Source organism: Esox lucius, chromosome 22, assembly GCF_011004845.1.
Source record: "Esox lucius isolate fEsoLuc1 chromosome 22, fEsoLuc1.pri, whole genome shotgun sequence".
Taxonomy (NCBI): Eukaryota; Metazoa; Chordata; class Actinopteri; order Esociformes; family Esocidae; genus Esox; species Esox lucius.
In genome coordinates this window covers 13,767,073-13,781,385 of record NC_047590.1, presented here as the reverse complement: position 1 = coordinate 13,781,385, position 14,313 = coordinate 13,767,073, and the positions used below count along the sequence as shown (strand labels likewise).

At 48.8% G+C, this 14,313-nt stretch overlaps 1 protein-coding gene across 9 annotated transcripts in view; it reads right to left on the bottom strand.

The window, feature by feature from the left end:
* Window positions 1–1,223: 1,223 nt before the first annotated feature.
* The window catches only part of agap1 (ArfGAP with GTPase domain, ankyrin repeat and PH domain 1), a 123,972-nt gene continuing 110,882 nt past the window's right edge, over window positions 1,224–14,313 (bottom strand). For all 9 annotated transcript variants that reach the window (XM_013139803.4, XM_010892063.5, XM_010892064.5 and 6 more), the window contains 2 exons: window positions 5,960–6,215; window positions 1,224–5,672 (listed from right to left, as the gene is read on the bottom strand). In XM_013139803.4, the coding sequence (XP_012995257.1) occupies window positions 5,463–5,672; window positions 5,960–6,215 (466 nt within the window). In that variant the 3' untranslated portion in view covers window positions 1,224–5,462. The remainder of the gene's footprint in view (window positions 5,673–5,959; window positions 6,216–14,313) is intronic.

Sequence of the window (14,313 nt, the reverse complement as noted above, 5' to 3'; positions counted from 1 at the left end):
GAAAGGCACCCACCTGTCTGTATGAGGTCCCACTCTTCATAGTGCATGTCAGAGCAACAAGCAAACCGGTGCTAAAGTATTGCAAGTTCCCAGGAGAACAGTGGGCTCCATCAGTGTGAAATGGAAGTTCGGAAACACCAAAAATAATTCCTAGAGCTGGTTGTCAGTCCAAACTAAATAACCAGAGTTTCTCTGCAGAGATGGGAAACCCTGCCTAAAGGACAACAATCCCTGCAGCCCTCCATCAATCAGGCCTTTATGGTAGTGGCTAGACGGAAGCCACTCCTGAGTAACAGGCATATGATATGTCGTCTGAAGGAGTTTGGGAACATGAGGAAAAATATTCTCTGGTCTGATGAGATAAAAATCTAACTATTAAGCCAAAATGCCAACCGCTACATCTGGTGAAAACAAGGTAGCATTCATCACCTGACTCACGCTATCCCTTCTGTGAAGAATGGTGGTTGAAGTCTCATGTTGTGGGGATGCTTCTAAGCAGCAGGGATTAGGAGACTGGTCACAATTGAGGTAAGGATGAATGGAGCAAAATACAGAGGTCCTTGAAGAAAAACTGATCCAGAGCTCACAGGACCTCAGACTCAGGGCAAGATTCTTTAATCTTTCAGCACAACAACAACCGAAATAGCACAGTCAAGACAATAGTCGAGTGGTTCAGGACTGTCAATGTCCTTGAGTGGCCAAGCCATAGCCCGGAATTGAACCCCATTGAAGATCTGCAGAGACCTGAAGATAGCAGTTCACTGATGCTCCCTCACCAATCTGACAGAGCTTGATAGGATCTGCATGGAAGAAACTGCCCAGTTCCAGCTGTGCAAAGCTGGTAGAGGCTAAACCATGTAGACTTAAAGCTGTGATTACTGCCAAAAGCGCTTCTACAAACTAAAGACTACATACTGATGTTCATGAGATATTTGTTTATTTTTTCAATGTTTTCTAAAAACTTGTTTTTGCTTCATCCTTATGGGGTATTGTGTGTATACCGATGGACATTTTTATTTTACATGGCCAATTCTAAATGAAATCTATAACACAACAACATGTGGAGAAAGTGAAGGGGTCTGAAAACCTTCCAAAGGCCCTGCAAATAGGCACGCACGGACACAGCTTTATTTCAGCATCTAAAGCGAACCATCAGTAAAATCGGATCCCATTTCCCACTCAACATCCACGAACACACAGTGAAAGAGTACACAAGAGTTATATTAAGAAGCATTATTCTTTCTTTATTGAAAAGACACGTTACAGTAGAAGACTCTGTATTAGGTATATTTTCTCAACACGATACTGTACAGCTGACACAAACTCAATATAATAACAATAATAATAATAATAATTAGGAGAACAACGACAATTGGAACGGTAACGCTGCTTGATGCTGATAAGTCATAATAAAGATGTCTGGACTCAAATGACGACTGAACAGAACCAGACCAGACACTTTGAAGGAGAGATATGGGTCGTCCTCCATAGCTTTATAGTATTATATTCATATTAAATAAGTGATTGGCCAGTCCTTCCGGGTTGGGCCGTGAAGCTACATACATGATGGATGGCCGACGACAATGAGGTAACCAGAGGCGCACTGGGCCCAAATCAACCAACAACAACAAAAAAAAAAAATTAAATCAACACACTGAGTGTTTATTCCTGTTTGTTTGCTCGCTTGCCTTTTCTGTTTGTATACTTTACATCTATGTACATGGGGGGTGAAAGACAGTCTGGCGGGGTGCCAACTGGCATGGATGCAGGGCAAAGCAGCGGTCAGTACAAAGGCGTCACTAGAGACTGGTTGACATGCTGGGTCTCCCTTGTCTGCTAGCTGATTGACCACAGGGCTCGTTTCCCCGCGAGTTCACAGTGGCTCACGTCCGTGTCGTGTCAATAGGATAGCCTGGGATCCAAACCGGGATCCAAACGCTCCGTTTCAGCCAATGAATCGGGATCGCCTCCTGGTGCTTCAGTTACCGAACATTAACGGTGTAAAGCTCACACTATAGCTAATTACAAATTCCACCGCTTAAGGAAGAAACAGCAGGACAGCGCATGATCAGGAACGGGCGCTGTGTCTAATACTATGTTGGCCTCTTCATATGTCTGCGAGAGCCAGAGGCTTTGAAAGGAGCCATTTTATGCTAGCAGAAGATAGGGGAAGAGAAGAAGGACCTACACAAACACAGCGTCATGCTAAGTGTTCTTCTGGACAGACTTGCTAATAGGACTGAAAAAGGTAGAGAGCATCAAACTGAATATGTAGTACATTTTCTGTCATAAATAAAAGGATGTGGGCAAGTGTTTTCAATTGGGAAAAACGCGTAGTGACTAAGAGAAGGTTAACTCTGCCATCAGTGGCACTTCAACGATGAAGGTGAAACGAGGTACGAGAAAGGCAGGTTTGGGCAGGTAGGTGAACTTTAGTGTTCAGGGCTGCCTAAGGATGGACCGTCCTTATTCAGTCTGTCTTATTTTCACATTTCTATTGGACACAAAGACAGGAAGTAAGTGTGTGTGATGAATGGGTTTTTATAAAGCTTACTCGGGTATTGCAGGGTGCGTGCTGGACAGGAACAACACTGTTGAGAGGTTAGCATGGACATCAACACCTGTCCTCCATATTGCTTAGATACCTGTACAGGTCAGTCAAAAGCCACTCCTTAAAACAGGTGTTTACGCGCACAGACACACAAGGGAACATACATGTCAAAAGCAATCATAAATAAGGGACCATTTCATTCTTTGAAATCAGGTTGGGGGACACGCGCACACACACACACACACACACACACACACACAGGCACATGCAAACAGACTAAAGGTAAAGAGGCACAGCGAGCTGCAGACGAGCCAACGAGGACAGAGAGGGGAGGAGTGTTCTGACCTGACAGCCCTGATGCTAAATATCACCATGACGTTTAGTAACTACCCCCGACCTCACCCAACGACATCTTATGTACAACGGCAAGTCTCCACTGAAACCCCAAAGATAAAAAAACTTTCCTCAGAGTCCAGAGCTACCTTCCTTCTCCCTTTAAATACATCGCCACGACATCCCCACCAAAATAGAGATAGAAAGCAAAGCAGTGGCAAAGATAAGGACATAGAACACTATTTACAGAGTGTAGGATTCCCAAAGCAGAGAAGCCCTTCATATAGATTCGCTGAGCAGAAAGGAGACGTCTCAAATGGCACCCTATTCTCTGAACAGTGCACTTCAATTTAATGAGTAGTAAGGGCCCTGGTTAAAAGTAGTGCACTACGAAGGGAAAAGGGTGCCAAAGAACTAAAAGAGGTAGGGACTGTATAACTGGTTGGGGAACAACAGACAAAGTAAATGGCTGTACAGGGAGAGACTGAGGATGGAGAACACGCATGCAGAATACCTCAGAAAGACATTGATGTTTCTGACCAATGATTCATCAAGAACGTTGGTTAACCTGACCAGGAAATATTAGTTGATAACTAGAAGGCCTCAACCAGCGGGTCCTAGCTAGTAACTAATGACTACAGGACCTAACTAGTAACTAATAACTAGTAGGTTCTATGTAATAGTAACAATAACTAGTATTTCAAAACTAGTAGACCCTAGATATAGGTGGTCAGGCAAAGATATGGGGCCAAATTGGGAACTGTTCTCCAAATCAGAACAATCCAATCAAGTGAATGTACTTGATCCATCATATGATAATTATCCTCCAAAGTCAGAGAGTCAACTGGCCGAACTGTCAGACGAACATCTCTGATGACCTGAAATAGATTGGACAACAGTGAGCCTATCTAGTAGAAATAGTGCTGGGCTTCTCCTGGACCCTGGGCAGATCAATGGAAGGTAATGGAACTATGGACCTGATGCCTGATACATGCAGCACACATTAGTAATCAATGAGGTAATGATAGTCACGGGTCCCTCCATCCTCTGTCACCAAGCAACAATACATTATCCACACGTTTACAGCTGAAACGGCAGATAAGGTAGATTTGCCGACCCGATAAAACCGAGGGGAGAGGCAGAATGCAAGAGAGGAATAAAAACCATACTAAAAAGAAGTTCCCCTTAGTTCCCATGCCGGACGAGCCCACAGTGGGTATGAAGATCCAGATCATGTTTCTGTCACTGATTTCATGACATTGGAGGCTGGTAATAAATGCCCTTATTGTAGACTGCTCTGAAGTGGAGATATGCAGAATGATTCAAAAGTAATAATCAAACGACCGCGATGAGGCTAGTGGAAGAGTTGGGGGCAAGACTATAACGTGGAATTGACAGATAAACATTTACTACAATGATTCTAATGGTCCAGAAATGCACAATATGATATACACAATTCAGGCATAATGAAGTACCCTCTTTTAAAAAAGAACAACTGCAGAAAGTATTCATGACATGCCATCACTTTTTTTTGTTTCATTTCTAAGAAATATCCCATTGTTTAGATTTTTTTTGTCCTTAAAATATGTATACTTTCAGAGGATATTATTTGTTCTTCCACATTTGGTAAAAACTGAGGAGGTTAGGGAGAAGTCACATCATTTAGTGAAGAAGAAAGAGGTGCAAACACTTGATGGGAGTGTTGTGGGAAGAAGATACCGAGAAAAAGGGAGAGGCGATGGGCAGTAAGCTTCAGCGTAAAGTTCTGTTGATCGTTTTCATAGCGGTTCTCCACGGGTTTCATGCCAGGAGAACAAGCTTTCTCCAACAGCACCTCCCCTCCAACATGCTGCAGAGGGCCTCATCAAACACAGAGCATCTTTCCAAAACCGCGGGGCACTGTTTCCCTTCAAGCTTGGAGCAAATTGCAGTCAGGTGTAGAAGAGGCGTCACCGCTTGTCATGTGATGTAAGCGCTTCCTCCCCATGTCCCATCATGCTTAGGGCCGCATGCAGCCAGGCAGCTAGCAGCGGGGCGGAGGGTCACCCAACTCCACCCGGAAGCGGAGACAAGCCACTTAATGCCTACGGGGAAGGGCAGGTCTGGTGAGGAATTGAACAGTTGGACTGAAGCTCTCCCAAAAAAAAACTATTGTCATGGAGATAAGGGGGTAGAGAGCAGCAGGGTTCCATTGAAACGTCATCCGTTCTACTACAACCAGAGCACTAGTGTTGTCTGACAGAGATTAGTGGCACAGTGGAGTGTTTCTGTGGTAGGGGGGCAACTGGGTGTCGAAGGTGAGAGTGCCCGAGTAGTGGTTCCCAAAAAAGAAAAGAGTTCAGCCGTTTTTCCCAATTCAGGCTCTCTTCCAAGTCTCTTACTGGTCAAAATGACTCATTGTTTTCATTAGTCTGAGCGCGTGTAATATGCATACAATGTCACAGTTCTTTTTTTGTTTTTCCTTCTTCAGTTTCCATTGCGTGAAATATGTACATGTGTGTGTTTTGCCTGTGGATAGTCTGCGAGTTGCAGTACCGGAGGCTTCCTGAAAGGGCCGTGCTGGGGGCAGGTGTAGTGTCTATATGAGCGCGGCGCTGCCCGCACTGCTGCAGCTGTTGTTGCGGTTGGTGTTGCGTCGGGACAGGTTGGGCGTGGCCATGAGGGGGAAGCGGTCGTCCGGACAGCCGTACTGAAGGAGCGTGTCTACGCACTCCTGGCTGTTGGCCTGCCGCGCGTACGCCAGCGCACTGTTCCCGTGGGCATCCCTCGCCATCAGGTCCACGCCGTACTGGAGACCGGAGAGAGAGGGGGGGAGGGTTATAGCTCCATGTTCTACGGGGGAACTCAAGTCAAAGTCTTTCATTCATCCAATGGACCGAATAACAGTGTCATTCTGAAAAACTAACAAAAATATGCATCACAATGTAAACTAGCAGAATAAAGAAACACTAACAGAGAAAGTAAATTGTGGCCGGATGCCCTATTATTTCTCTGAGCCTTTATTTTGGCGGGAGGTGTTCGGGCTGGGTAATAAACCGTGACGTGGCCCCCTGTTGGCGCTGCCCACCATCTTACCCAGATGAGAAGCTGCGTGATGACCACGTTGCCCTTGCGGCAGGCCAGGTGCAGGGCGGTGCGCCCGTCGCCCTCGCCGCACGTCTCGTTGACCTGCTCCCGGGAGCCGTGGGCCAGTAGAAGGATGACAGCGCGAAGGTCCTCCTCGGCTGTGGCCCTCAGGAGCTGCTGGCCCAGGGACAGTTCAGCCCCGGCCAGTGACGCCAGGAACAGCCGCTGCTCGTACTTGGCCCGGATCCAGCGCTCGCGCTCCTCCCTGGGAGACGGAGGGAAAAGAAACAGTATGGCAGTTGAGATTCAATTTCAGCAATGATGATGTCTCACCTTGCAGATCTGAACTGTTAACTTCTCCAACGACTGAGGCTCTTTTATCAGGGAGAAGCACAAAGGACACAAGAGCTTGGATGTGGCCGTGTACTGGGGAGATCCGGCTGCTAGCATACAGGGTTAAATACGAGGCCCTTTTGAAAATCCCACAGCAAGAGCCCCAAGACGGTAAAGACAGACTTGAGAAGTTAACTACGGCAGCCTGATCACAGAAGGAGAAAGACAAGACCCATGTTATCCCCAAAGCCCTAAGGAAAGACATAAAGAGAGCGAGAGGAGAAGGAAGTGAGGCTTGTGAGAATGTGATTATAGAGTGGTGACTGTTTCCAGCCACTCAATCTAATCCTGTGATGTGATAGCGCTAATCTCTCCCTAATCCCTGCCATGTAAACACAGCCATTCAGCCCAATTGGGATTAGCCATGCCTCAGTCCTCCGGTAAAGAGGACGAGAGGAACCGCAGTGGCCAGGGGAGAGGGGGGATATAGAGCTGTCCTCTGCCCCAAAAAAACAAAAGCAGACCCTCAGGGGGTCCTGGGTCCCCCAGAAAACAGGAAATGGAGAACACAGGACAGTGAAATCTCACTGCTGGCTCACTTCCTATGTAATAACCTGCCCAGGGTGAAGGGTCAGGGGTGAGAAAAACCCTTCTACCAGGAGCAAGAGTGAGACAAGCAGAGAGAAAGAGACAGTGAGAAAAACGATGGGAATCGGTTTCATATCCCTCCTACTGGTTTCCAAAATCCTCCTTGCACTGCCAAAGACCTGTTAAATGTTTGTTCCCACACAAAACCCAATCGTAGTAACCGGGTCACCATCCGGAAGCTCCTCTACTCGAGCCACTGGGGGCCAGTCCAGAGGTGCAGGCCTCTCAAGGCAAAAAGGCTGGCCGCAGCCTGTCAGCTCAGACAGATCTACGGTGTGGGGCGGATGGGGGGTGTAGCTCGTCAGCCATAATGGGAGATGAGGGACGACGCCTTAGGGTGTCTCAGAGGCTTAACCTCAAACGGACCCGTTGATGGAAGTGATTACAAATTAGCCGTGTGTAGGATCTCTCTCGGCGCAGAGGACAGCGTTTCACCCCAGCGAGAGGGGGCAGACTGACGGATGATAAAAATAGTCAATCGATGGCTCTGGGGGATCGATGGCCTCGCGACGTCCTTCTTAATCAAAACCCCCAAAGGCAATGGGGCAACCAGGCTCAAACCGACCCCCGGCAACGACGGCAAAGATTTCCTGTCCTGGAACCAGTGCAGCCGAGCACGGTCACGCTCACAGTCAACCAGAGGCACCACAGGAAGACCAGCCGGCCAGCTAATCACGACATGCCGCCAAAGAGTTAGCGGCTGAATTCGAGTAAAAATAGCTACAGAACGGCCAAGAAACTGGACGTTCTACCAACTAGTGAGATAATACTTGGCCACTGTGGCGATAAGAGTAAAGGGGGGTGGGGGGGGGGTGGGGGTTCAGAGGTGTGGGAATCTAATTAATTCTCCCCTCACAGAGCAGCCTCACCGCGGTGTTTGGCTGGCCGTGGGTGTTGCGCTGTGTTTCCCAGACATGGGGCCTGCCCGCCATATTAGCCACTCTGGTCGGGAAGCTAGCCTAGCAAGACGGAATGTCCCCGGCCTTCCTGTTGGTCCCAGGGAGAGAGTGAGGAGGCTGGACGGAGCTCCACGGGCCACAGCTCCGGGACAAAGCCCCGAGGGGGAGCGGAGGAGGCCAGGTGGGGCTGGGGGTGTGTGGGCGGGTCTCGGGCAGGGGCCTGGGCCCTGGTCTCTGGGGTGGGGGGGTGTGCGTGGAGGAAATGTGGAGGGAGCACTTCAATGCTTCCTGGCACGCATGCCTTCCTCAGAGGATGGAGTTGCCATGGGCTAGGGCCCGGAGAGAGAGAGAGAGAGAGAGAGAGAGAGAGAGAGAGGGAGGGAAAGAGGGGAGACAGACAGGGGGAAGGGCTGTTAACCACATACCGCAACGCGGGATGAAGGAGGTGGTCGGGCACAGTGGTGAGTGTTGGACACAATGGGAACAGACACACCCGAGGTGCCCAGGCGCTAGCATAGAGGTGTAAGGTAGAAGATGAACTGTCCTAACACACACACACACACACAGGAAAAGATCCCTCCCCCAAACAATGGCATCCTCAAAGCATGAACCCCCCCCCCCCACTGACTTAGGTGATGAAATCTAAAACGTCCTTCACCACTCCACTGTGTTACCCGTTACTTGGACGTTTCCCCGGAAACACAGAGATACTATTTTGGTCCTGGATGCGAAAACCCATGAATGTGATTCAGCATGGGGACCGTCCTACCCACAGCATGGGGACCGTCCTACCCACAGCATGGGGACCGTCCTACCCACAGCATGGGGACCGTCCTACCCACTGCATGGGGACCGTCCTACCCACTGCATGGGGACCGTCCTACCCACTGCATGGGGACCGTCCTACCCACAGCATGGGGACCATCCTACCCACAGCATGGGGACCATCCTACCCACAGCATGGGGACCATCCTACCCACAGCATGGGGACTATCCTACCCACAGCATGGGGACTATCCTTCCTACAGCATGGGGACTATCCTACCCACAGCATGGGGACTATCCTTCCTACAGCATGGGGACTATCCTACCCACAGCATGGGGACTATCCTACCCACAGCATGGGGACTATCCTACCCACAGCATGGGGACTGTCCTACCCACAGCATGGGGACCGTCCTACCCACAGCATGGGGACCGTCCTACCCACAGCATGGGGACCGTCCTACCCACAGCATGGGGACCATCCTACCCACAGCATGGGGACTATCCTTCCTACAGCATGGGGACTATCCTACCCACAGCATGGGGACTATCCTTCCTACAGCATGGGGACTATCCTACCCACAGCATGGGGACTATCCTACCCACAGCATGGGGACTATCCTACCCACAGCATGGGGACTATCCTTCCTACAGCATGGGGACTATCCTTCCTACAGCATGGGGACTATCCTTCCTACAGCATGGGGCCTATCCTTCCTACAGCCCATGTCCAACGTGAGGGCCATGTGTTACATACAAGAGGTAGCATGCTAACATTGTCCTGCGGTTATTATCGGGAGCGAGAGAGAGCAGTTAGAAAACTAGAAAGTCTAATTGGACTAATTAGCAACTCAGGAAGGCTCTCTGACAATAGCTTGGGAAGGGGGGGGGGGGGGGGGTGTTATCCAAGGGCTTGCTCTCGTTTTCAGAGCGGTACCTGTTTTTGACGGGCGCTCTCTATTCCATTTAGTTAGTCTCACTTATCACATGTGATTAGGGGACAGGCCATGGCACCATCCAGCCTAGTGCACATCATTAACATTAGGTCCTTCTCAGATGAGGGATGACAGGGACGCGTGCACATACACACCACAGCAACGCACACACACACACACACACACACACACACACACTCAAATCTTCTCTCCCTCCCGCACAACACCGACACCATCACGTAAAAGGGAAACACAAGGGGGGGGTGGGTGGGTGGGTTGTGTGTTAGAGTGTGTGTGTGTGTAAATAATAACAACAGGAGGCAGATTTCCTGGCCAGCCTAATTAAACCCTACAGATCATGCCAGCGAGGCCCCAACATGTCCGAACGCAATGAGCCATGCACATGAAATGCCCCGGACCGTAACACACACACACACACACACACACACACACACACACACACACACACACACACACACCCTGCTTCGATGTTTCCTATTAGCGCACTCATGCGAGATGACGATAACGCATTAAAAATGCACATTATTACGATGATAATAATTTAGCTAAATATATTACGCTGAGGAAGACGACAACAGACGCTGCCCTGGTTTGCCCCCCCCCCCCCCCCCCACCGCTCACAGTGTGCCAGCTACCGCTCCAGAAACAACAGTCAGCCTAATCCATGTCGAACCGCTCAGTTGATGGAACCGCGTGCTGGTTTGATTGACAGCTCCATTAGCCTGCGCTAGGAGGTTTCAGCCGGGCCGTTGATTCCAACCTGCCGTGGCGCGGGAGAGGAGCGGCGGAGGGGTTCTGTAGCCGCTGGTACAGGTTTAATGGTTTAGCGGAATGTGCTCCTCTGGGGTCATCTTCTGGGGTCATCCTCTGGGGTCATCCGGGGATAAACGAGGGTCCAGTGTGTGTCCATGATACTCATCTGGAGACAAGAGCTGAATTTGGAATCTGCTGCACCTAGTGTGTTGTTGTCTTGTTCCTGTGTTTTTCTGTGTGTGTGTGTTTTGGCTCTGTGTGTTGGTTCTCCCTGGCCTCTCTCTTTGTTGCAGAGTGTTGACACACAGGCCCAGTGATTTCCTGTCACCTCCGGGCAGAGCCCACCCCCCCCCGTTTGGTCAACTCTGACAGTCGTCTACCAGGCTGTCCGGCCGGGACTGGACACCAGCTGCTCCCCCTGACCACCACCAAGGGAGGGGCAGCGCGCGCTGTTTGTGTGTGTGTGAAGGGCATCGTTCAACTATACTTACTGTATGAAAACTAACAGGAAGTCCTCACAAGAATAGCAAACCAGCGAAAAGTGCAGACAATTCGCCTCACGTGGAAAAGTACCATATTACGCTTAGAGATAAGATTTAAGGATTCTTTTTTACGGGATTACATCCGCAAAAAGACCTCAGAAGTACAGTAAAACAAGGATAAGAGTATTTTTGTGTGTGAACGTTGTGGGGGTTGTCGAGTGATTAAGCCAGGACACAGGAGTCACATTTCCACCTCCCCGCAACGATCGTAACACCATCTATTACCACGCTACGCCGTTGCTTCCTGGGGATCCCGAAGACGATCCCATTAATATAACCATTTCAAAGACGCTAAACTGCAAGATCATTCTCACACGCCAAGCGACAAACCAGTGTTCTGCTGCTCTCTACTTAATACTACGGAGACCTTTTTAGCCTTGTCCAAAATAACTAGCGTTACCACAACGGCCACATCACTTCCACCATTAACGCCTCAACAATTCCCCGTCCTTAACGCGTGACGCTCTTATTCGATGCCAAACAACAGTGCATCGTCGTGAGACGTCACTAAGCACTTTGGTCCTGCCCTTAGCGCTTAACTGAGTGAAAAACGTCCTTATTACCACACGCGAAAAGGAAAATACACATTTGTCCTAGAGCCGCTGCGGATCGGATCAGCCAGTACACTGAACTGTGAAGTGAGATGTATGGGCCAAGGCGTCAACCGCAACAAGCAAATCATTCATTACAGGCGAAGTCATTGGCAGAGATAGGAAACGGCTTGGACCGAAGTCGTTAGTCAGTGACAGACACACACACAGTCGTCAGTCCGTAAATGAGTTGAGTGGCCCTCTCCTTTGGCCTAATTAGCCCTCTCTAATTCATCTCGTTAAGACTCGTTAGGGCTCCCTGACTCCCAGGTAATGAGGTCTGACAGGAGGGATCTGTCACCTGGACAGCCTCCTGAAGATCACCTGAGTTGACTGGTCTGGAGATCCCACACAGGTTCGATTAAACCAAAATGTTTTTAACGCTAAGGCAAAACCTAATCTTTCAATCTAAACCTAATCTCAAAGTTTAAAATACACTTTTTTTGTTGATGTTTTACAATCCTTGCATGGACTGTTGGTCCCCACCAGGAAAGCAAGACATGTACAGATGCTCACACACACACACACACACACACACACACACACACACACACACACACACACAGACAGACAGGCAGACAGACAGACAGGCAGGCAGGCTTGGACGGTATGGGGATAAGGTATGGTGCAAGACACACCAGACAGACAGAAAAAGTTTTAGGAAATATCTTTGTATTTCTCATTAACTTAAGAGCTTCCATTATTTTGGAAACCTGTACAAGACGTAAAAAGCGTTTATATACTACGGTTTTACAAGGTAACCCCCCCCACAAAACCCCAAAGCAAAAAAAAGAAACAGGCTCTGAAATCAATTAGACTTTGGCCGCCGGTCGTTAGTTGCCCTTGGATAGACACAGATAATTAAGCTCAGCACTTCTTTATGATGTGCAGATTATAGTCTCTGTCTGTGACTGGGCCTCTAGATCAAGGCTGCCTTCTGATAGGCCGACTGAGGGGAAATGGGCGAAGCTGATGGGAAGTGCCTTCAGCTGGATCGCAACGCTCTGGCGGTGGCAGGCAGACCAGATAGAGGGGAAAGGGCAAGAAGGGAGAGGGAGGGAGAGGAAGCACAGCTCGGAAACGGTATGCATAGCAGATGGGGGGGGGGGTGATAGGTGGGAGGGAGGCGGAGATGGAGGAAGAGGGGAAGAGGGAGGTCGAGGAAGAGGAGCTGACTGCTCGAGTACAACCACGTCCGCCTTCCGCGACTCGACTCCTGACAGGAGCCCGGTCCGAACCATTGACATTTCTGTTCATATTATCCCTGATGCAGATGAGTGGGATTAAAAGGCGTTTTAATGGACCTTTCCACCACTGTTCTGACGCTTCTCACAGGGGACCTGGCCAGAACAGATTCACAGCTCCAGTGGCGCAGATCATCACCCAGCCCAGAAAACGGGAAGCCATTACGGCTCAGCGAAAGGGCCTTTAAATCTCAAAGGATCTTTCCATTCCCAAGTATTTCCATTCCTCAACTAATTTACAAGTGCGCCCACATCAATCTTTATGGGACAATCAAATTAAATAAACAATTGATGGATAAATAAAAATGAATACAGCCTGTCCAGGTATCAGACATAATTAACTGAATCACATTTCCAAACTATTAAAGAGATTATTCACTGAAATTGTCAGTGAAAAAGCTATTTTTCTTAAATAGTGTCTGATAGATCTATGGTCCATTTAAAACGTTTACCAGCCGAGGTTTGTACCAACAGTGAACCAATTCAGCCCGAACACATCACCAAAAGGCTGCGGAGAACAACGCGTTTTTTCGGTTTTTAGAGGGCAATCTACAGACAAACATGGCAATTACAGAAAGGCCTAGTCGGATACCCCTTCAGTTTGTCTCAAACATCCAAATTCATTTGTGACTCATGAATGAGAGGGAAACAGGGATAAAGAGTGAGTAAGAAAATAAGAGAAAGAAAGGGGAGAGAAAGCTAAGAAGGGGTGGGGGGGAGACAAAAGGAAGAGAGAGAATGTTTGCTCTAGAGATACACCAGAAAGCGTGTTTGTCCAAGAGAGACAAACAGCTGAACACACACATACATTATTTGTATTTATTTCATTATTAACTTTAGGGGAGAGGATGTAGATGGGATTATCTGGTCGACGAGATCATCTGACCAGTCAGGCATAAATAAAGGCCCCTTAGTTTCTCCTCATTAGCATACCCCCTCACGACGACTGCTGCCCTGTCCTGGGATGAATGGCTCTCTGATTGGCTCTCGTCAGCCAGTTTAATGTCAACAATAAATTGGGAGTCTTGTTAACCTAGTTGGGGACATGATTACGGGCTGATAGTAAGCGGCCAGTCATGTACAAAAAAATAATAAAAAAAATTGTCTATTAGAGCCTAATTTAATCAAGGAGCAGCTCCCTTTTACACTGGAATTAGAATGTAGGAAGCCAATTATTTTGAACATTTGCACTGTGGCTCCTGTCTGTCAGATAAGAGTGTGAGTGAGCAGCGTGGCGGAGCTGTTTAAAACGCAGGACGCCGTGAGGCCGGCGTTAAAGGCGACGGCTGCCGAACAGAGAAAGTATCGTCTAGTTAGCGAAGGCAAATGAAAGGAAATGGACCTCAACCAGAGCCCGACCAATCCACGGGCCCCTTGACCGAGAAAGAGCTGGCGGGCAGAGCACCCGGGCGCGTGCATGCGCACAGACACTGACTTCAGCACACGCACAGCGGAGCGCGGAGAACAGGCAGCTAAAAACACATTCAGATCGCTGATAAACTAACTATGGCTACGTTCACACCGGAAAACTTAATCTGCTATTTTTCCGCACCGTTTTTGTACTAAATACGTTTAGATCAGCTCTTTTGCCAATCATACTGAATCGGCATGCGTGTGTAAACAAGGCCTAAGA